Source organism: Elgaria multicarinata, chromosome 6 (assembly GCF_023053635.1).
Source record: "Elgaria multicarinata webbii isolate HBS135686 ecotype San Diego chromosome 6, rElgMul1.1.pri, whole genome shotgun sequence".
Lineage (NCBI taxonomy): Eukaryota > Metazoa > Chordata > Lepidosauria > Squamata > Anguidae > Elgaria > Elgaria multicarinata.
Genome location: NC_086176.1, coordinates 42107267 through 42132062, shown reverse-complemented (window position 1 = coordinate 42132062; position 24796 = coordinate 42107267). Strand labels below are relative to the sequence as shown.

The following is a 24796-nucleotide window of genomic DNA, read 5'->3' as shown; positions in this document are numbered from 1 at the left end:
AAAAAGTCTTAAGGTCAAAATACCTGGACCAATTATAGTAAGGACCATACCACTGCTAATCTTAAAAAAATACTGACTTTTTACTAATAGAAAAAATGGAGAAGGAAAAGTTGCTTCTTTCGCTAATGTTTCTTTGTTATACGAGAGGTATCTGAACATGTAAACAACTGTTATGATGAAAGCATCATCAGCTGATTTTCATTTGTTACTAGCTGATATGCCCAGTGTTGCCCAGGTCCCAGAAGGGTGCCCCGGTCCCCTCAGGCCTCATGTCCTTCTCCCTCATCTGTCCATCTCTACGCTCACCATCTCTACGCTCAATGCCAAGTGGGTAGGTCTCTGCAGGGGACAAGGGGCGCTGCTCCCCACAGTGGCTTGCCCGACCGCTCTACTGTCCATATTTGCTGGATTGAGATTGGGCACTGGTGGGCGGTGCCTGCTTCCTAAGGTCCATTTTCTCTCCTTGGCCTGGCTCCTGAGGCAGCAGTGGGCAGCAGTCACAGCCAGGCAACCATCAGCTACCATGCCTTTGGAGGGCCGCTGCCCGCATACTCTGAGAGGTGCTTCCCTGCTCTCGTTGATGTGGGCAGCTCTGGTGAAGGCATGCTGGGCTGTGTAGCCATTACAGAGATCTGGAGAGATGGCCCATGTGGCTGTGCACAACCCTACAAGATCTTTGTTACACCTATACCTCCCAGCATGCCTTCAGGTGCTTGGAGTTGTATACATGCTGGGAGTTGTAGGTGTTTACATGTAACAGGAATTTACATGTAACAACTATTTATGGTTGTTTAAAACACACGTAGTCAGGACTGAGGAGGAGTGAGGGGTCCCCACTATCCATGGTTTAAACCACATGGATAGTTGTTATGTGAGAACTAAGTTTATATGTAAATGGATGATTTCTGCCACCAGCTTTAATAATACAAATTATCAATTGGGTTCAGGGCATGGATTCAGTCTTCCAGATTCCCCAAAGAAGTCATCAGCTGTCATGTAGATTTTCTGGAAAAAATTAAAAGCAACATTTTCTAGGGGGAAAAAATCTGCTGCCCTAAATCAATGAAGACCTGGTTAAGCATTTGACTTCATTTTTTGGTTTTGTTTATTAAGGCTGCAATCCTATACACATATACCTGTGAGTAAATCCCATTGAACTCAATGAGATATACTTATGAGCAGACACGTAAGATTGCATTGAAAATGCATGTTAATATTAAATGCTGCATAAATTTCTGAACAGCTTTTCCAACAGCCAAAACTAAGTGACCTTAGAGATGTGAAGGCCTTTGAACAGCTTTGGATTATGAATTGTTCTTTTAAAATTTAAGACAAAGTATTTATATATTGTTACCAAGCATTTACTCCCCGCAAAATAAATTCAAAGAACTATGAAATAAGAACATTTCTACAGAAATGGCACAGATGTAAAATGTCTGAAAATAATGAAGCCATGGGGGGGGAATGTTTTTTAATCCTCTCTGTAAGACTTCCAGCATAATTATTTCTTTCATTCCTTATTAAAATTATTGAGCTAAAGTATATTTTACTGATAGACATTTATGCTCAGCTTTCCAACATGTGAGTAGAGTCACCACTGTGCATTCTTGATAGTAGATGTGCATTCTTGACAGTTTCGGTTTTAGACAGTTTTGGTTTTGCTCTATGGAGTCATGTGTTGCTGATACTCTTATCAGTCATTTAATGTAGTTCAGACAATAATTACACATTTACCAACTGAGTTTACTAAAGATGTACATTTTTTAGAAATTTTGAGGCTATTGGTGTGGGGGGATTCGTTTTTTCCTGAGGTTGTTTGTGAGGGGTGGACAGAAATTTTGGGAAAATAAAGCAATACTTTTTTAAAACACTTTTTACTTTGTTGCTTTAAAACAGCCTTCCCCAACCTGGTACTCTCCAGATATTTTTGGACTTCAGCTCCCATCAGCTTCAGATACCATGGCCAGTGGTCAGGAATGCCGGACAATTGTAGTCCAAAAAATCTGGAGGGGACCAGATTGGGGTTTCTGTTCCTAAAGTTATTTTATGTATAACTTAGTTTGTTCATAAAGGTGTTATTAAAACTTGGGAGAGATCAAAAAATTGCACAGTGTAGTTTAAATATTATATTCAAACAAATCCAAACCTTTGAGAATTATTTTTATTGGAATATTGTAGGTATTTTAGGACATGACAGCATATATTTCCTTTAGGATATTTAGATTTTAAGGGGGGAAATGAAGACATAGTTGCTCAATTTGCTTTGCAATATGTTCATTAATTAGGTCTATAATCCTGTGGACACTTGCCTGAGAGTAAGCTTCATAAAACTCAATGAGACTTACTTCTGAGTAGGCATGTATATGCTTACACTGTAGGTTTCTATTTTTTTTTTAATTAAACAATGCATTTCTAAAAGTGGAAGAATTCCAAAAAAAAATCTAGTCATGTAAAGTTTTCCACCCATCATCGATGGTCATCAGTTCTGACCACATCAACCGTGTGTTACAGAAATGATTCTTACAATAAAGGTTAGGGATCACCAATGTCTGCAGTGTGTTAAAAGTGGTCTGAAAGATCACAACAAAAATACAAAATAAATTAAAATGCTGATAAATTTGAGGGGGTTTTTGGGTGTCGATGCCAAGGGGTATTGGCAATCCACATGGTTAGCAACTCCCACATTAGAGCCACCATGAGGAAGACTTTCAAGCTGCTTTCCATGTGGTTGCTTCCATATGCAAGCCTAATAATATTCCCTTTCCTGTCACCCTGTTCATTTTTTGCTTGGCATACGCAATATACTATAAAATTATTATTATTATTATTATTATTATTATTATTATTATTATTATTATTGCTGGATTAGACTATAGAAGGATTTCAGATTTAATTCAGAAGCCCTACAAAAATCCTTCCATGGAACAGCCATAATTTAGGAAAATTTAATAATCTGCATAGAACAACCAAGTAAAAATATATAATTCCAAACAGACTACAACGTAAGAATCTCTGTGGTTAGTACTGGTGAACAAATAAACCAAATCCAGCAAGGTTCACAACACATGCAGCCTCCAATGCTGAACAAAGAGATAGAAGGGGAGGAGCATTTACCACCCACACAATACTAGCATATTCAATAATGCAAATTAAAATTATGTGATCCAACACTAACCTTGCAAGGTCCACATTTATACTTCTGTCAGATAGACTGTCTCCAGAATAGTTATCAGTGAACAAGTAAAAACAACTAACACAGACACATGATCACTAAGTAATGTTATAGTTATTGGGTGGGATCCAGCGTTTACTCCCACCAGCAGGACCACTTCCTGAGCAGAAAAGCACTCAGGCAGAAAGGGGAGAAGGGAGGCTATTTTCTCTCACTCCCTCCTCCTGAAACCCCCAGCACCTTGCTGTTCCAGAGGGTTCCTCAACCCTCTGTGGAAATTTCTGCAGGGCATACGAAGCAAGAAGGGAAGTAAATTACTGCCTCCTCCATTCCGCCAATGGAAATGTCAATTTCCAGAAGGCAGAGTCTGGAGCCATGCAAATATTTATAGATGAAACCCTCAAAAATTAGTTGCCAAACTTTCAATTCCAGTTTTCTGTATGAACAGACTTTGAAAACAAAATAAACTGGCCTGAATCAAAGAGACAAGGCTTAACTTTATCATCTTCTGTTCCTTTTCTACAGTATTAAGCAAACTGAAACCTCTTAATGTACTATGTGCCTTATCAACTTAATTCATAAAACCTTTACAACTATATATATTATAGTTACTCCCATTTCAGAAATCAGTATAATTACTGCTAATAATGGGCATTTCTACTGAAATTGCAATGCAACACTTTATACAGGGAACTTTGATCTTAGCACCAATTAAGTTGTCATCTGGAGTCTACAATGTCCGGATGCCCTGCAGGAAAGGAGTATACTGGCTTTGGTCAATGTTCAGTGGAGGGCAGGGCTGTGGAGTCAATTCCGACTCCTTTATTCATGGCACCTCCAACTCCGACTCCTTTAATTATATATCGATACAGGAAATAAATTTCCTATATATTTCCTACATCGACTGCAAGCATGCAACTTTTTAGAACCCTAACCTGTTAAAGCTCGGGTCTAAAGGCTATAGCTAAGACATTCTGATTTTTTATTTTATTTATTAAAGAAGCCCTGACGGGGTCTGAATTTCTCTGGCCAGCTGGACTGCGAATCCGGGATTTTTGTCCAACCAGCCAGAATATTTTGGAATTGGCTGGAATTCAGGACAATCTTCGTTTTCAGGGACATATCGCAACTCTATATACAATTTAAATTTATTAGGAGTCGGGAAATTTTTACTGACTCCGACTCCAGTGACTCAAGAATTGCTTCCGACTCCACGACTTCGACTCCACAGCCCTGGGACTGGAACACCTCTGCTAAGTGGTAGCATGACAGAACCACTGTCAACTTCTGCAGGAAAGGCCAGCTTGGCTGATGCTGGATGGCAACAATTAGAGTGTTATTCAGCAGTGACCAAAGATGCCCCTGCTGGAGCAGGAAAGGAAGGAGAGCATATACCCTTGGGGATAATCTCCACCCACCTCTGCAGCTGCGAAGTTGGGAGCGACACTTGTCACACTCACCAGAGGACAACTATATACTTCCCATGGCAAATTAAAATATCAAAGCTTAGATACTTAATACAACAGGATGAAGGTATGGGAAACTCAAAGAGCTCCATCACACCACGGTCCCATCCCCCGGGGTTGTCACCGCACTATTCACCTCTGTTTCAACAGCACATCAGGTGCTGATCACTTTCACGTGAGTATGTTGTTGTGCAATTTCAGCACTATTTCAGTGCGTGCATCCTTTCACCTGTGTGGGCTCACATCGCTAACATACCTTTTCCTTCCCTTTGCAGTTCATTGGTTGTTATGGCTGGGAGGGCATTTAAGATGGACATTGGACGTGAGTTCCTTCCCCCACCCTAATTCTTATTTTCCCATGTTTTATTTTTTTATTTCTGTGCAAATGTGATTGAATTCAATTCAGGTAGGCTGCAATGGTGTACTTAAGGGATTAGGGAGAGTCAACCCCTTGCATGTCCATGGAATGGTCTACCTATTCTTGTTTCTACAAAGTATTGCTGCACTATAAAACTTAGGAGAAAGGGGGAGTGGAGAAAAAGAATACACAATGCTTTCCCTAGGAACCTTATAAACCAAACTGGAGGACCGAAAGTACGATGGACCAACTCAGCAAACTCCATATTAATGATCCAGCAGGTGTTCCCAAGGAGAAAGATGAGGAAAGGAAATTGAAATGGGGTGCTGGAGGAGAACCACTCCTTCCTCTGCTTTCGTCAGCAACACCGCCCTACACACATGCCCTTCCACAGACACAAACCCAGCAGAAAAATCAGGACGAACCAAAATAGCATCAAAAAGGACATTACACAGGAATGGAACAGCGATGTTATCCCACATGATGAAAGGAACCAGACTTTCCCCATACAAAAATACGGGAAGAGGAGGGGGAAATGGCACAATCACAGCAAGATGGGTATGATGTCACTGTCAGGTTTTCGTGTTAACCTTAACAGTAATTAAGGCAGATTATTGGCAAAGACTTGCAAGCTCAGCACACCTGTTGGTGTTTGAGTGAAGGGAGTAAAAGGCTTGCTTTTTCACAGCAATATGCAGTCAGCCAGTGGAAGTTTGAGGGTATGGCGTAAGCTGCTGCCGCTGCCAGAGAAAGGAGTATGCTGTTTTGATGCAAAGCCAACTTTTGTCAAGGAGAACCGTAAAGCTGTTATGCTTACTTTGATTTATGGTGAGACAATTGCTTTGTTATAATTTGCTGCTACAAGCCTGGTTGTTTTGTTTTTGAAGAACTTCTCTAAATAAACTGCGTTGAAGATTCAAAACTCACTTGCGTTTATTTGCGAGCTGCGGAGGAATTTGTACAACAATACTTGTTTCTCCCAACAGTCACGTGAGTGCCATGCTGCAAAACCAGACACCAGGCATGTCGAGTGTGTTAAAACAGTGGTGTGATGGAGCTCATAGACTTTAATCCACCTGCAGCCACCAGAACTGTGATCTTTTAGCCTTCCCAAAAGCTGCTTTTTGACAAGGACAATTTTACTGTCAGACATATCGGCCACTCCCAAATGTAGAATACAGACATTTCTTCTCATGCTGCATCATAAAGATTCTAGTAACAGAGAAAGCATGTGATATTTAATTCTAAGGGCAGGACCACCATATGGCTGCATGTTATCTGTTGGAAAGTGCTGCATGTATTGGCTATTTATCAGCACTGAGCTGGTAACATACAATTCCAATCATGTAGCGTAGAGGTGGGAAACATGCAGCGCCCCCACCAATGTTTTTGGACTGGAACTTCCATCAGCAGTAGCCAACATACCCAATGGAAAGGGATGATGGGAGTTGCAGTCCAACAACATCTAGAGGGCCACATGTTCCCCATACCTGATGTAGAGGACCAATTTCACACACAACTGCAATCTATTCTAAATATGGGTTAGTGGCAGCATGCTAGTAGACTGATCTTGTGTATTGTATCTGCATCCAACAAGGCAGTTTGCAGCCATCAAAATTCCATATGGCACAAGTGGACCAGCACTAAGTATCTTAAATATATATTATTAGTTTGACTACCAGTATCCCTTACTTCACCATTTTATTATATTTATATCCCATTTTTTTTCTCTTGCAAGGAACCCAAGGTGGCTTGCATGGTCCGCCTCCTCTCCATTTTATCTATACCAGAGACCACACTATACATCTGTATGTTCTAAGGAAGATCATACAATGGATTCTCTTACATAAACCCGTTGTCTAAGATTATAAACTGACATAACCCATTTATTAGCATCTAAACAAGCCCAATTCTTCAACTGTAGTTACTTCTGCTCCTACATAGTTTTTTAGTTATTACCATTGCTGGGTGATTCCATTGTAAGTAAGAGATGGTACTTGTCCCCTACCTTCAGCAAAAACCTAATTACAAAAGGGAGGGCTAATTAAGGAAATATTTATTATTTTTTGAACACTTGCTTTCTTAACATCAGAACAGGAGGTGGTAAATCAAATTGTATGGTTCAGTATTGTAATGAACTTCAAAACTGTTTTATGGTATCCTATTGACAATAACATATAATCACACCATTGTCTTATATTCACAATTAAGGGCGCAATCTTATGAGGATAGCCATAAACCTCTGAACCAGGAGGCTTATGGCCATCCAATGCAGAACAGGAGAAGCACTGGAGGCAATCTTCACCTCTGCACTCCCCAAGCTCTGCATTTTAGCTAGATGGTCATTTTCGCCTATCTAGCTGAGGCATCAGGGACAGGGAGGGAATGAAGCTGGAGATATTTCATATCCCTGCTTCCCCAGGCCCCTCCCCATCCACAAGAATGCCCCCTTTCTGTCCTCTCTGAGGTTGCCTTTGCAACCTTGGAAAGGAAGCCAGCGTGGTTCTCCCCACTCCGGCTGCAAGGGAAGCTCAGGTCGCTGGATCTGAGGTCAGAGCGAGTCTCCGATCTTGGATCCAGAAATGAGAAGTATTCTATGCCCTCCCCAACTCCATCTAGGGACCATAGCATTACTTTCTAATGCAGATTAGAGTTCCTAACCCTTCTATATTATGTTATTTTTAAAAAATCCAATACAAGCAAATTCCCTTTAAAGTGAAATCCAAAGCATGTTGTGCCTAGGTCTACAGCCCTAATTTCAAGTTTGATATGGTTTTACACTTCAACCTTCTTCTTTTTTTACAGAGATAATTATTTAAAATTACAATTATTCAGTATTTCAAATACCACAAGGTATCACTACCTCAAGAAACTACAGGGCTTAATTTGAGCAACAGATGAGCCCCTCCCAAACCCAGTTTTCAACCTGGATCACACAATCGCCATAGCCCATCATGGCTTAAAAGCCATATTAGGTTGCAGCACCTGTGGAGCCTGGGTTGCCAATCCAAGCCCCTGCCGCCACAGCTTCATATGACTTAGCCCAGCAATGGTGGCTTGCTGGGGTGGTTAACAAACCACCTGAGAAACCTACAACAGGCCAAGGTTTCAGAGTAGTTTGTTAATCACCTCAACAAGCCACCTTCACCAAGTTCAGACAACACAAGAAGCCACAACCAGTGTGGGTAATTATGCAAATTACCCAGCATGCACCGAGTGGTTAACCTGCATGACTTGTTAATCACTTTCTGATCATGGGGACCATAAGGACAACCAGCTTCCCCACATCAGGAATTACAGAATGGGGCTTTCAGAATAGAAAAACACCTCAGCACCTCTCTTTTTTAGAAGGTAAGCAATGGTTGTCTCTTGAGAAATATGGCTGTTTTCTATCACCATGAAAAGTGTGATAGAAAAAACCCTTAACATTCAGCTAGGAATTGGAATGAATGTTTCCAATTCCATTAATATCGCAACCATATGCACATTTATTCAGAAATAAATTCTATGGGCCTTACGCCCACGTATGTATGCATAGAACTGTACCCTGGGATGGAAGTCCTACTACAGTTAGTAAGATTGACTTTTGAGTATATATACACAAGATTGCACTATAAGTGAGACAACACCTCTGATCATCAGATTTGCAGCACAATCTTAAACATGATTCCTCAGAAATAAGTCCCACTTAGATCAATAGGGCTTACTCCCTAGTAAGCATTCTTAGGATTATAATGTTAGAAACACGTGTCTATAAGCATGGGTCACTACAAGGCTCACACCATATATCATTTGACAAAAATTACAATCAGCTACACTTCATGTAAACTTTCCTCTTTGGTGTTTCAACACAGCAGAATACTGCTGCATTACACCTTTCATTACACCTACCGAGAGAGAAGCGCCAGCTTTTGCTCGAGCATCATCTCCAGCTTCTGAGCTTGCTTGGACAACCAGTGATCCACACCGTGCAGCCGATAGCAAGTCTCTAGCATCAACCGGAAATCGGCCACAAAATCCGCGATTCCCCTATACTGCCCGGTAGTAAATTTATCTTCCATTTTCAGTAGCCACATCCCAGACGGCTGCTGAGGTTCTTGGGAAGGCTGATGCCCGCTACTTTCCTGTGATGAGGCGGCGGTGGCTGCTGCTGCGCCACTTTGCCCATCCTCAGTTTTTTGTCCTCCTAAGGGTCTTAGAAAAGGCACAGTCAGGGGCCGGTGCTTTTCCAACAGAAACTCCTTTAGGATCCGATAACCCTGTTGCAGTTCCGTGCTCAGGTTTTGCTCCCAAGTGTGGCGTCCACCGCTGCTCGCTGCATCGCCGTCCTCTTCTTTCAAGAGGCTCCCAACGAGCGCGGGGTCCGCTGGAGCCTCCACTCCGCGCTCCCCAGCCACGGTCGTCGAAGTGGCGGCTGCCTCCTCCTCCGGCGGCGGCAGCTCCATCTCGTCTTCTTCGCCACCGTCGTCCTCCTCTTCCTCCCCTTCCGGCTGCGCCAAGTTCATGCCCCGCTGCGGCTATAGGGGACGGAGCGTGCGAGAGGCATCCAAGAACTTGAACCTACGCTCCCTTCAGCCGGCCTACAGCGCGCTGCCTGCCCCTTCTCGCTAGGCCGGCTGCAGCCAAAATAGCCACAGCTGATGCTGCTGCCGCCGCCGCCGCCGCCTCTTCGTTGCCTGCTTTGCACCTGGGATGCGGCCTCCCGTCGCGGGGAAGGGCTGTAACCTGTGGCGGCAGGTGGGAGCGCCTTTAACTAGCCGGGGGAAGCGGCTTTCAGTCCCCGGCAGCCAGATCAAGGGGAGAAGGGGCGCCTCAGAAAGGGCTGCCCGGCGTCTCTCGGTCTTTACGCTGTGGGGAGAAGCTGAGGCACGACCGACGCCGCCCCCTCTGCCCACCTGCCTGAGGGGTTTGCCTGTACCGGGTCCCTGTCTCCTTTTCTCCCTCACCACTTCGACCTGAAGTGGCCGGCCGGCACCGAGGCCTGCGCTCCTGCCTCGCCTCACAGCGCCGGGGCCCGGCGAAGCTTCTCTAGATTAGCCCGCTATATTTGCTGAGGGACGCGGTCGAAGCCGGTCGCGCTGTCAGTTAAAGGGAGCGGGGGGGGGGGGGCTGCCTCTGCGAGACCTTAGCTGTCCCCTCCCCCCCAGACAAGAGACAGGGAGAAGGGGTGGGGGGAAGGAAAGAGCGTCTTCTCCGCTAATTGCGCATGCGTAGTTCTGGCGGCCTAGGCCAGTTGCGTTGGCTGCGCATTTTGTTTTGGACACCAGCTGGAGAGTTCGTCATCAAAAAGCGACGGGGGAGGGGAAAGAAGCTGTGGTAGAACACCATCGCGCATGTCGGATATGGGCAGCCGCTGTGTTGCCCTAGAGGAGGTGCATAGTAGAGCGGCGGGGGCATGATTAAAAATAACAGCGCTATGCTCAATTTAAACGCCGTAAAGGTCTTTCTAAAGGAATTACTTTGGGGTTCTATTTCTTGTGGACCGACTTGCCCACCTGCAAGTTTGGAAGTCATGATTCTTCACACAGCGTATTGCGGGATTGGCTTTAAATATAGCAAGGAAGGGGAATCTTTGTAATATAAAACTCCGTTAGCTTGATAGTTTTAAGTTTTTCCTTGAATTTTTCTTGTGGGATAGGGAAAAGTGAAGCAGAGGTACATTATGCTTGTGGGATTTTTGACTAGAAGTATAAATACCGGTTTGTCCGCTAGATGGTGGTTAGGGCTGCTGCCACAAGATTATAGTAGCAACAGCAAATTATTCAATGGATGGAATCCTATGTCTGTTTCCCTGGGAATAAGCCCCATTAAAATCAATGGAATTTAAGATTTGAGTGGGATTACAATGTCAATGGAAGAGTTATTGAGGCCAAACATTGCAGTTGCTATTTAGTGTTTAGTTGAATAAATTCAGAGGCGAAAGAGTTGTTTCATCTTCCTCTTGAAAATTCCCTGCACAATGTCCTCCTACACATGCAGGATACTTGATTTTAATTGTTTTATTGTATGTTTTATTTTAATTTATATTGGAAACTGCTCTGGGATAAATATTATTAAGGATAGTGTAATAAAGGCAGGGGCAGGATCTTTACCTTTTCAACCAGTATTAGATAAGAAAAGAGACCAACATAAATGCCTTTTGCAGCTTCTACCTTTTCCCCAATATCTGTGGAGGTGTTGAAGAAGGGTAAGCAGTGAAAAGATCTCATGCAGTTCCTTTCCTTCTCCAAAAGAGCAACCCCCCTCTGCAAGGCAGAGGGACACTTTCAATTGCAAGACAGAGGTGTGCTTTTATCACTGGCAAACTAGCAAATGAGTTTGCAATCAATAATAATAATACAATAATTCAGTACAATTAATATAATTAATCCCAGTCTGCCAAACTCATTTGACATCAGTAAATATATATATATAGTCCAGTGATTCCCTGAAGATTGGTCAGATCACATGAATGTATTGTAAGAGGTGTTCAAGTGTGCTGTGAAAAATGGTCTTGCAATGGTCATGTACCATGCCGTGTTGATTTCTCTGTCAGCATATATGTGGCAAATCTGACAACACACTGAATCATTTTAAAAAATTTTTTGCAAGGATTATAATATTTGCTTGTACAATTGTGCTAAATAGTTTTTCAAAACAGACATATCAATCATAACCAGTCAGTCAGATTCTCAAGCACAACAATATAAGTTGTATCTGGTAGTCCGTTTTACAGAAAAGTTCAGATCTGGCAGTCTATTGACCCCTAGTGTGATTCTGTTTTGAGTATGAAAGTCTTCCTCAAGTACTTCTGTAGACATAACATATTGTAATAACAGTTTACAGAGACTGATAATGTTAAGAAGTAGTTTTACTTTCCTTAGTGACTGAATTCTTTCAATTGTCTGCTGGTTGGTAAAGACAAAGTAGCTTACTAAATTCATGGGTTAAGAGTGAGATAGTCCCTCTGAAAAGGAAAAATAATTGCATACATGAAGTTAAATATTTCCCAAAATTTTACTAACAAAACCATATCAAACAGTTAATTTTCAGTTGGTTTTTCTAGCTCGTCCTTCCCAATGTGAAGTATGCTCCAGCTTTAATTGTGGGGTGAGGGAATCTCTACTGCAAGCACAGATAATATGGTGATCGGATTACATGCTGAAAGCAGATATGAATTTTTGAAATGATTGGAGAAGTTAGAATTGGAGCTGTACAGTAATGTCCTAATTTAAATATGTTCAGAGTCTTTCCTTTATTTTAAAAGCCTATGCTTGTTATCCTATCAACAACCTCTTTCTTTTTGGGGGGACGGGGAACAAAGCAAATATAATGCCTATTGGATGTAGCTATGTCTTGCCACATGAGAGCAGTGTTGCATTTAAACAAGAGTTGAGTTCCACAGATCTGCATTAACAAAACTTCCTTTAGGTAAACAAATTGGAAATGACACAAAAATATGCTCTGTGGTGTATTTAATGGTATGAATTGTATTTGCACTGCCAGGTAGTGAAAGAGGGGATTGTGAGATGTTCTGCCTCAGATGACTGTTGGCCTTGGGTAGTATACAGTTTCTGTTATTGGGGAGTGGGGGAGATTTGCTGCTTTATCTCAGACAGCAAAATACCATGAGCCCTTGGCTATCCAAGACAGTGCAACATTTTTTTCTGGACTGCTTCAGTGAGTACTTCATTTAATAAAATGCAGCCATAAGGTTTCAGCCCTGTTCTTTTCAGATTTTTTTTCGTCCATTATTATTTTTACCAACATAGGTGTGTTTTTCCTTTCTTTGGCAAAGAAAGGAAACTACCAAAGAGTACTCTATCAAAGAGTACTGTATATGAGTTTTTTCTAGACTGTTGTACTATAGCTGATGGTATGGCTGCTTCCAGACAAGGATTTATTGTGGAATTGTGATAGCTCACATTCTACAAGTACTCCAAACAATGTGGTCTTCTATTTGTATTTTCCATCTTGTTTCTTACCAGACAAAGTCCACTTTCTTTTCTGATAAGCACAGAAGAGTAACACTTTCTCCACAGGGGTAGATTTTCTTTGCACAACTTATCCATACTTTTAAAGAGATGTGGTTTTGATATGGGCAGTGATCTATCAAATGGGTCATTACATATTAAAGCTCAGCACACATTCAGTATACATTTTGTGGTGGCTGCCATTTTTTATCACCTATTGTTTTGCTGTGTGTTTTAATGGATTGTTTAAGTTGTACTGAACCACTTTCCAGACTTTATTTTTAAAAATTAAAAGATGAGCAATGCCAATTATGTAAATGAAAGAGTATTATGGCAGTAGACTCCTATAGTGCAATCTATAGATTTTTAAAATGATGCCAGGTAGGTGATGAATCCCTTTTCCAATCACCACCATTTTAGCAAGCTGATTAATGGGGATGCCTGAAAATTTAAAATTCATTACAGGAGTATAGCACATATTAAAGCTCAGCACACATATACCCCTATAATGGTACTTTTAAAGAAAAAGTGCATTTGGAGTTGCACAAAGGTTTACAGGTGTTTTGTTACACTGCAAGGGGTTCCATTTTCTTTATAATTCTAAATGCAGCTTACAAAGGAAATATGCACTTGAATCTGTAAATTCCAGCATGTCAGCAGTTGAGTACTCTTATAATACCCAAAGTGGTTGTAGCATTCTTCCAAATACTATAGTATTTAAAACTAAGCCATTGTCTCAATCACTACATAGTATTCCCATATGGACTTACTGTTCTAAAGCACTCCAGATTTCTCTAACACTGAAGTTTGGGGGTACCTAATTATGTAGGATAAGTGGCCATGTGTTTAGAAACTAGTGTAGCTTTTGTAGAAACTCGACCTTGAGGCAAAAGCTTAACATTTTGGCTACATCTTCACTTTTCTTCAACAACAACATCTATATTTCTACACCTTATGTTAACAAACTCATATTCCAGTAAATGGTCTGATACATAAAAGCAATCTAATGAGTGGAATCCCTTTTAATGCTGAGGTAACAATAAGCATTTAAGCTGTGAGCAAAAAACTATATAAATTGAAATGCAAACTTTATATTTTCTGGCTAGTAGATCTTGTCTCCCCATGGATTTTTACCAGATTATGGTATTTCTGTACTTCATTTGATTGTCCCTAAAGCAGGGGTGGTGAAAAAATAGGTTTGCTGCCAAATTTAACGACAACTCTGGAATATGGTATTATTTATGTACTTCAGGAAGATAAAAATATTGTTTATTTTTCTGTATCTGCTTTGCTATGCAGCCAAACTGTGTTCATCTCAGTTAACACACTCTATAGAAACAAGATGGAAACATAAGAGCTATGCTTGATCAGATCAAGAGTCCATCTAGTCCAGCACTCTGTTCACAGTCACCAACCAGCTGTCAACCATGTACCCACAATCAGGACACAGTGCAACAGTACCTATCCACCCATGTTCACAAAAGTTAAAAGTATATTAAACATATTCCAATATTAAAACATTTACACTTTTAAAATGTCTATTTTAAAAAGTCCTTGACACAGATGGAGGTCCAGTTCATTCACCAAAGCCTGCCGGAACAGAAAAGTCTTTGCCTGTCTCCTAAAGCACATCAGGAAGAGAGCCAGTCTAGCTTCCCTGGGAAGAGAGTTCCAGAGTACTGGAGCAGCCACTGAGAAGGCCCTCTCCTGTGTTCCTACCAGGTGTGCCTGTGATGTTGATGGGACTGAGAGAAGGGCTTCGCTTGAAGATCTTAAAACATGGGCAGGCTTGTACAAGTTCATACGATCTTTCAGATAACCCGGACCCAAACCGTGTAGGGCTTTATAGGTCATAACCAGCACTTTGAATTGTGCCTGGAAACAAACTGGAAGCCAGTGGAGCTGTTTTAACAGGGAAGTTGTATGCTCCCTGTTACCAGCCCCGGTCAGCAATCTGGCTGCAGCTCTTTGAACCAGCTGTAGTTTCCAAACACTCTTTAAAGGCAGCCCCATGTAGAGTGCGTTACAGTAATCCAATTGGGATGTAACTAAGGCATGTGTCACTGTGGCCAGGTCCGACATCTCTAGGAATGGGCACAGCTGGTGCACTAGCTTTAACTGCAAATGCACTCCTGGCCACTGCTGAAACCTGGGCATCCAGGCTCAGAGCTGAATCCAGAATTACACCCAAGCTGCGAACTTATGTCTTCAGGGGGAGTGTAACCCCATCCAGCACATGCTGATTCCCTATTCCCTGATCTGCTTTTCAACTGACCAGGAGCACCTCTGTCTTGTCTGGATTAAGTTTCACTTTGTTCACCCTCATCCTGTCCATTACTGTCAACAGAAACCAGTTTAGCACTGAAACAGTTTCCTTGGAATTGGGTGGAGAGGAGTAGTAGAGTTCGCACCACATCCCAAAACTCCGGATAACCTCTCCCAATGGTTTCATGTATGTTAAATAGCATGGGGGACAAAACTGAACCCTGAGGGACAACAGCCAAAGGGTCGAACAGGAGTCCCCCAGCACCACCCATCTGCCCATCCAGGAAGGAATGGAGCCACTGTAAAACAGTGCCTCCAAGTCCCATCCCAGCAAGGCGACCAAGAAGGATACCATGGTCGATAGTATCGAACTCCATTGAGAGGTCCAGCAGAACCAACAGGGACACATTCCCCCTGTTCAGTTCCCGGTGTAGGTCATCCAACCAGGCGACCAAAGCTGTCTCTGTCCCATAACCAGGTCTGAAGCCACACCGAAATGGATCATGACTAGTAGCCATTGATAGTCTTCTCCAGGAAGTTATTGACCCCCTTTTTATTGGGAAGGCAATAAATAACTTTTCACAAAAACCTGAAGCAACTATTATTAAATTTATTTTTTACCATTAGGTGCTATCTGAGAACTTGGGGACAAAATGATTGAATTGCTTCAAAGGCTATGTAAAGTCAGAGGAAAAGAATTTTCCTGTTATCCTAAAAGCAAAATAACAGCACAAACAGAATTCATGACTGATTAGAATCAATTGACGCTTGTAGCAGGACCCAACTTCCCAGAGACACATTCCAATTCACAGTACAACCTTTTATTGCTGTAATTCTACTAATAGGTTTATTTCCTTTGCAGTCCCAATCAAGAACTACAGGTAAGTGGTCATAACATACAACTTAGACCAGGTTCAGTTCAGGAGCACCAAAAGAAAACTGCAAGCAGCCCTGGATCAAGCTGGCAATAAATTCAGAGTCCAAGGCCTCATCTTGACAAGCATGGGAAGGAAGTGCATTCCTCTTATTCTTCACAGTATGTTGAAATCAGTTCTGCTCCATTGATTTTACATGGTGCTGTGAGCTGTTCCTAAAAGCCGGTTTTTTCAGTGCTGGGAAAACCGTACTTCCGGGGGGGGGGGCAGGGGGGGCAGGGGCGGGGAGTTAGGACCAACGTTATCATTGAGAAGGGCTTGTTACCTGGCCCTCTCCAGGCTCCCCCTGCTACGAATGGGAAGATCTCTATTTTTAAAAACCGGAGATGTGCAGCTGTGCAACAGCAAAGTAAAGAATAAATGCTCTCTTTAGAAATGTGCAGTTTTGGGTATGGATTAGGATGAACTAATGCAGCATCAGAGCAGCAAAGTAAAGCAACATCAGAGAAACTAAATAATGGGCTAGGAAAAGGAATGAGAGCATCCCACCACCCCAATTTTACCCATTCCAGCAAACTGTCACTGAGTTATAGCTTCCCTCCCTTATTTACTCCAAGCAAATTAACACGCCATTAGAGAAGCTAAATAACACACCATCAGAGAAGTGAAGTAATGCAGCATCAGAGAAGCGAAGGAAGAGAAATAAGGAAGCACCTAATTACGGATCTTAATGCAACAGGCTAGGAAAAGGAGGGATTGGGAGGGAAGGGGCAGCTCCACAACTTGACCACGTCACAGCCAGGTCGCAGGCATGCCCAGTATTTAATGCAGAGGAACGGGCACATTGCAGAGCAAGTGCATGGGAGTTGCTTTAGCTAAAAAGGCATGTTGGTGACATCAGCATGCTCCTCTAGCTGTGCACCTCAGATGTTTACAAGTTCAATTGAACATGTGGAAGGGCGCCCTGTATGTGTACAGGTGTATGTGGGTAGGGGCTTCCATGCAATTGCGAAGCCCAACAGTGCCCAACGCCGAACTTGGTTGTGTGGAAGACTCTATGAGTGTACAGCTATTTGTACATAAGGCCTCCTTCATGTGGACATCAGAGGCATGTCCAGAGGGAGTGTGGATGTCAGGGGTATGACTAGTAGGCATAGTCCCACGACCAGCTCATGTGTTGAGTGAATATACGGGGATGTTTTCTGAAATATACTTTATTTATTTATTTATTTTATCCTGCATTTTTTCCTCCAAGGAGCCCAAGGCAGTATACATAATTCTCCTCCTCTCCATTTTATCCTCACTACAACAACCCTGTGAGGTAGGTTGGGCTGAGAGTCTGTAACTGAAGACAACTAACAGAGCTGGCAAAGAGCAACGGAAAAGCAAATCAGGCAGATTCATCTCGTCTAACATTGCCATCTGCCTGTGAAGGTGTATTCCTGGAAGGATGGCTTGTTGCCATGTCTAAAGATATTGGACACATTAAGCACTCTCTGGTGGAAAGCAACAAGCTTTTAAGAATGTTGGCAGATACTCATAATCCTTCTCGAACCAACACTGACAATCTTGGAAATAAAGAAGGACATGATATCATAAACAATCTTCCACTCATAACTGAGCCTGAGAAGGGGCGAAATGATCTAAGTAAGAAGCGAAGTAGTAAAAATAAGAGGAACAATGTTAACACTGCAAAGAAAAGTAAAAACATAAAAAGAGCAAAGACAGTCAAATATAAGAAAATGGATTATAAGAAACTATATAACCTGTTAGGGAATATGACCATAACTAATTCTAAATCTAGTCGAAATAACTCTACATCTAAGTCTATTTTTAACGGGGGAAACCCTCTTCTGTCCAATGACGCAGTCCAAACACCTCATCCTACTACAGGAGAAGAAATTATAAGTTTGACACCTCCATTGGCCCGGGACCTAGAGGGACAAGACCCTTGGATAGATGCCCTACACAAAACGAAGCTATCGCAGAAGCTAGCTCCAAGAACTGTAAGGCCGACCCCCCCCCCCCTTGGAACTTGGTGCTGAATCAATATAAATTAGCTTTTGTAAATTATCCCAAACCAAAGGGAAATTTAACTCAAAATGCACGGAAATTAGATTTTTCAATGTTCTTAGAAGCTGCTTCCTGGGGGACTCTTACAACTCCTAATGTGAATAGCATAGAATATCTTTACTATAATGGGCCACGAGCTCGAGCAATTGTCACCTTTTCCAACTGGACTCTCGCCAGACGAGTTTATGACTGCAGAGAGACTATTTTTTTTGTAGAGAGGAGTGGAAGTTACTAGGCTATTTGAAAATCTGGCCCAACCTCAGCCATTACTCCCCAATTTCAAAAGCTGGCTACAAAAATCTGGTACTGATGTCCCACACTGCAACAAGGATCTGATCACCCTGGATAATCCAATTTATGGCCTCCATGCGATCCAGGACCTTGCTGGAAGTTTGAGCATGAACCAGCTAAGCAGCAGCGCCCAAGAGGCATCTGATGATCAGGCAGCTCTGGAAGGGACCTCAAGTGAACATTACCTGCAAGTGCCAATGGAAATAAACCTATTGCCAACATCACTGTTCTGTGGGCCTGAAAGAAAAGTGCCAATGCTAGATGTGGAGGAACTGTCTGAAAGCACCAACTCAGCGGATGATTATCCTTCTCAAATTATTAAAAACATCAACCCGCTGGCAATGAAGGAGGAATGGCTAGCCAGCAGATTTCTGGAGAACCACGAGTTGGGTAGCCCACCTAAAAATAATCGACAATTGCCCGAGTGCAAGGAGCGTGGGCTGAGAACTTCTGCACCACCAGGCAATAGTTGTGTGTTTTTTTAGGGCCATTAAGCCCCCTAGTCCCCTTAGGGTAACACTTAGACAAACGGAACAATGCTTACGCATTCTGTCATGGAATATGGCAGGTTGGGGAAACAAGTTTGTAGATTCTGATTTCATCCCCTATCTACAAACATTTGATTTCTTATGTCTCCAGGAAACCTGGCTCAGGGACCCCAAAGATATGCATCTACAAGGTTTTAAACTCCTTGCCCTGCCTGCTATTAAGATGGGCAGGCACGGTCACGGAAGTGGCGGCATTGCAATTTTACTCTCAACAGATACCCGGATGGATATAACAGATCTGAAACTGTCGGATAGTGGTTATATCCAGTCAGCCCTAGTTAAATCCTTTATGCATAACTCAGTGGTTTGTTTGAATGTTTATGTTCCCCCTAACTCTACTAGGCATAATGATAACCGACTTTGGCATGAATTGGATCGAGTACTTCATTTGGTTGAAGAAATTTTACCTAATGTGGAGATATTGTTATGTGGAGATTTTAATGCACGACTAGGAAGCAGCAATGAACAGATATGCAGGGATCTGCTGTTAGACGAAGATACTGATGCTATGCCAGCTAGAACTTCCTCTGACAAAGTCGTTAATAAAGCTGGGAAAATCTTGTTCTCCCTTATATACAAGCACCATTTATACTGTTTGAACGGAGGGCCTCTAGATAAGACGGGGGCATTTTACTTAATTAACTGGGAGGGGGGGCAGTGTGGTGGATTATATTTTTATGTCAGCGGGTGGAATGCCCAGGGGGTGAGAAACAGCCTACTGCTCAACATCCCCTACAGGCTACATGTATAGGTGAGAGATGTCTCAGATGGACCCCAATGCTGATAGAAGAAATAAAGCAATTATTAGACAGCACAAATATGATGGAGGCTAGGGACTTGATAATTAATAATCCTGATAACTCCCTGGGCCTATACCAGTCCCTAGTGAATAATATGCGGCCCTTCTTGGTAAGGTCCGGACATTTAAGAACGAACCAACATGTATATTCATGGTTTGATGCAGAAGCCAGGAAAGCCAAACAAGCTCTGGTAAAATCGGCTAGGTCCTTGAGGAGAGACAAATCAGAGGATAACACCAGAAGGCATTTGATGCAGAGGGGTGAATATAAGACGTTATTGAGGCGGAAAAAAGTGAGCTTTGCAACCACCTTCTGGAAGGTTTTAGGACAAGCTGCTACAGAACACAATGGAAAATGATTCTGGCACATGGTGGCCAGGGGTCTAAAAAAATTTAAACCTGCGGTAGCAGGACAAATCCCAATGGAAAGGTGGGTGGAACACTTTGGCAATCTGTTCTCATCCTCAGATACAACCCAGTCGGCTCAAAGCGAACTGGAGGATGGTCTGCCCTTAGATGCACAGAATACCTGGCCCACAGTTACAGAAAGGGAAATTATGAGTCTCATCGGCCAACTAACTAGCGGAAGGGCCCCGGGAGGGGACATGTTGCCACCCGAAATTTTCCGCCTAAATCCATCCTGGTGGTGCCCAATTTTGGCAGCACTTTTCACATCAATCGACTTAACAGGTGCTCTCCCAAGAGGTTGGACATCTAGTATGGTGGTCCCAATACATAAGAAAGGTAATGCTCAGGACCCTAACAATTACCGCCCGATAAGTTTGCTCGATGTTCCCGCCAAATTGTACGCGAGGCACCTATTGGAGAAATTAGAACAATGGGTTGAGGAGTTTCATATCCTCTCCCCATTACAGGCTGGCTTCCGTAAGGGTCATAGTACAATCGACCAGTGCTTTGTTCTGAATTACCTAATACAAAAGTATGCAAATAATCCGCCAAGGAAGTTGTATGTTGCTTTTGTAGACCTCTCCTCTGCTTTTGATTCCATAGACCGACAGAGGCTGTGGAATAAGCTGCAGGCTTTATCAATCGAGAAGCGCCTCCTCTCCCTTATACAGCGCCTATACTCCAATACAGACATTAAAATCCGGTATGGTATAGCAGGCTCCCTCTCTGATCCCATCTTGACATCAAAAGGAGTCAAGCAAGGCTGCATTCTGGCCCCGCTATTATTTAATCTTTATATTAATGATATAACTCAAAAACTCTATGCTCCTACGCGTAGGCACCTTGGCACTGTAAATAAACTTTTGCAAATATTTGTTTTTGAAGATTGCTTGGTTCTACCCTTGCCTTTGGCTTTTTTTACTCCCCACGGGGTTTTCCTTGCTTTTGCACTCTCTTGGCAGTGGCACATAATATGCCTGGAGCACTATTAAGAACAGAAATAGGCATCCCCTCCCTGAGAGCTCGTGTGCATAAATCTGTCATTCTTTATATGAAAAAGCTCTGCCTGATGCCTGAGCAACACCTGGCAAAAATGTGCTTTTTGGACCTACAGGATAGGGAGGGATGGGTGCGTACTGGTAGAAGTCTGATGTCATCCTATTCACCTCTCTCAGTCACAACCTTTCACGACCTACCTGTTCACCAAATCCGTGATATAATATTCAGTAATGATATTGGGATCGACCTTGAACAGGTTAGGAAATGTAAGTTGGCCATCTGGTATCCTAAGTTCAAGCAGGACCACAAAATGGCTTCATATCTCAAGGAATTAACCTTTTTCCCTGTCAGGCGAGCGTTTACGCAATTAAGATTTCAACAGATGCCTACGGAACTCCTGAAGGGGAGATATGGGAACTGTCCCGTAAGTGAGCATTTATGCATATGTGGAGCAGGCCAAGTTGAGGACTTGGCTCATTATGTTCTTCACTGCCACTTTTATAAATCACCACGGACCAAATTCATCCTCCCCTTTCTAAACTTCCTTGAAGGCCACACGGAAGAGTTCAAAATCAGGTGGTTCCTGGCAGACACAGACAACTTTGTAAGCTACAGGGTGGCCCTATTTGCCCTAGCAGCATTAAAGTTAAGGAGAGCTTTTGTGGCAGGTCTGGATTCTGACCTTGGGTAAAGTAGACAATAACACAAAGAGTATGGCATTGATTCAAGATAATGTGTTTTATTGCTGCTCTATTTTGCTTAATGTGTTAACTTGTTCTACCGTTTCAATGGTTTTAATCAGATTAATGTTGTAATGTTTTATGATGTTGTGATGGCCATTGGCTACAAACAATAAAGAAATGAAATGGAAATGGAGTCTGTAACTTGCTCAAAGTCACCGAGCGAGTTTCCATGGTAGAGTGGAGACTACAACCCAGATCTCCCCACTCCCACTATACCACACTGGCTCAATCTAGTAGTTCTGAAGTTTTCAGCAAGCATTTTATTTGTATTCTTTTTGTTGTTGTTGTCATTGTTACTGAGTTGTAATTGGTGACTTCTACTAATCTGCATAAAATAATTGTTCTACTATAATGAATTCTTAAAACTGTGTCACTGTACCAGTAACTGAAACAGTTTGCTCTGATAGTTTTGATTAATCATTTCTGTAGTGAACTTGAATGACGTTCTTGTTTATAAACTAAGTAAAAAAAAATCGGGAAACGTTGTATAAATAAACCAGACTTGATTAGACTGATGCATCTGTGTCAAGTCTGATTTAAAGAAACAGAAAGTTTACCCAGGTCAGATATGGAACTCAGATGTGACCCAAGCATCAAGGTCAGATTGTGGCCATGATGGGCCCTGGGGCTAGCACTCTGTAGTGGGGGCCCTACTCTCCTCTCCACCTACTGAACTTCCACATTTCTCCTCCATTGAATTGTTTAACAGAATACGCTCTGCCTTATTCTACAGTGGAATGGTTTCCATCCTTTCCTTTTCATCCATTCCCTATTTACATTTCCCACAGTCCTTTGGATGACTGGAAGCACCCTTCCGCAGGGGTAGCAAGCAGCAGTGGGTGCTCCTACCAAATGTTTTCCCACTATCTGAATCACACACACACTCAGGTTTCAGTCACAGTATATTTGTATTTCATATATATTGAAAAACCCTTGTTCTTCTAATATTGGTCTTTGCTTTCCCCAAACTAGTTTTCCTAGAGTTGCTCCAGTGGTAACAGACATTTATTTATTTATTTTTTAAAAAATACACTCTGTGGCATGGAGCACTTCATGATCTTTTTAAAATGTGCATACTTCTATGGCATATCAGCCAGTTTGACGCTGCTATGCTTCATGACTGCCAGGGCTCTGTCACTACCACTTCATTTGAATATGGGAAACAGCAACACACCCTGGATGTCTTCAAATTGATTTATTATGACTTACAGAGATACAGAGCAACCTTCTTTGACTTGTAAGAGCAGCGTAAACAACTTAACTGAACAATTAACCTTAGTAACTGGTACAGTCATATAATCTCAGGATTGGCCTGGTTTCTGAGGAAACTAGGCAGGCCAAACTGAAAGCATTCCTTCCTATTCCTTAGGGGGACCATATGAGAGGAAAAACTTGGATTTGTCAGGATTTTTGGTAACAAATCCGAGAAGGGGGGGAATTATGAAATTTGAAGAAAAATCTGGATTTTTCCAATCCTTCCTAGCCGAAGGGCAGCTCTACTTTAATGGAAATTAATGAAAATGGTGATATCTCTGTCGTTTTTAAAGGTAAAGAACTGAAAGTTGGCACCATGATAGCTCTTAAGGAGGGTTTTAGCCATGCCAAGTTTGAAGTAGATCTATTCATCCATTGAGTTTTAGGATATTTTTTTTAAGTTCAAGGTTTTAAAATTATTGTTTTAAAAAACCGCTGGAGCCATATCCTTCAAACTCAGGTTGTCAAACCTCCTCTTTGGAGTCTTGCACCTTGAGCAGTTTTGGCCCTTGGCATCAAGGGGATCTCCAATTTTTAGCTAAGAAGTGCTGGGTGAACAGGGCACCTTTCCTGTTGCAGATTTGGTGGGCAGTTGGGTACCTGGAGCTCAGCAAAGGCAAGGCGTCCACAAATCAAAATGTGGGAAAGGAGAGGTCAGTCAAAGCAGCCCACAGGGCAAAACAGAACGGGCCAGAGGTCTTTTTATCAAAGTTCCACATCATGGGTGATGAAGGGTCATCCTTAAAGAAAAACTCTCACAACCAATAGTAAGGTGCCAGTCAAGAGAGAGGGTCTCATCTTTGCAGATGCCCTGTTGCTGTGGATGTTGGAACCTGGCATGTCATTGCTTTGCTTTGCTACCCCTTCCCTTCCACTTCACTTTGTTCACTTGTGAGCTAGGCTCTGTCTGCACTGCTAGCATGCAATGCCGAACATTTGAAGTGTGTGTCAGAGAAAAATAGATAGATTTGCAGCTTTGGCTGGGTGGCATATCTCTTAGAGACAGAGTTAGACTGAAGACACAGCTCAGGGATGGCTGTAGCTGAGCCCTGAGAGGCTGGTGTGCCACACAGAGCCTTTTAAAGAGTGTTTCAGAGTCCAGTGTTGGTGCAGGCAGAGGCAGCTGGCAGTGGAGTTTTTTTAAAACAAAAAACAAAAACAAGAGTCACTGGATGCAACCAAGCTATAAGCTGTCACCCTACCCCCTGCCACAGGGTTCAAGTGCACAGCCTGGCTGGACTGCTAGGAGACTTTGGCAGAGAGAGGGGTGGGGGATTGTTTGAGGCTGGAGATGTTGGCTGGCTGGCATAAGGCAGAGAGAGACTGAAGGCAACCCAGATGCTTGCCACCCAGGGCTCCATCACACCTACACTTTTGCCTTGGTTTGCCCTCATATTATCCCCCTTCGTTTCCATAGTGTGTGAAACCCTGATCACTTACACCTGTGCACTATTAGGGTTCATGCAGCTTTACACCTCTCCTCCCCCCAACACACGTGAATCGCTATTGCATCCACCCACGGATCTCCTTCGTACCTTCCCCTACACTTTATTGGTTGTTGGTGGTTGGACAACTCCCCGCCCCCCTGCACTG

General features: G+C 42.7%; 1 protein-coding gene across 1 annotated transcript in view; it reads right to left on the bottom strand.

The window, feature by feature from the left end:
• Positions 1-9153, bottom strand: part of BRD10 (bromodomain containing 10) — a 50758-nt gene extending 41605 nt beyond the window's left edge. The window contains exon 1 of the mRNA XM_063129273.1: positions 8888-9153. Within this exon, the coding sequence (XP_062985343.1) occupies positions 8888-9072 (185 nt within the window). The 5' untranslated portion in view covers positions 9073-9153. The remainder of the gene's footprint in view (positions 1-8887) is intronic.
• Between the last annotated feature and the right edge of the window lie 15643 nt (positions 9154-24796).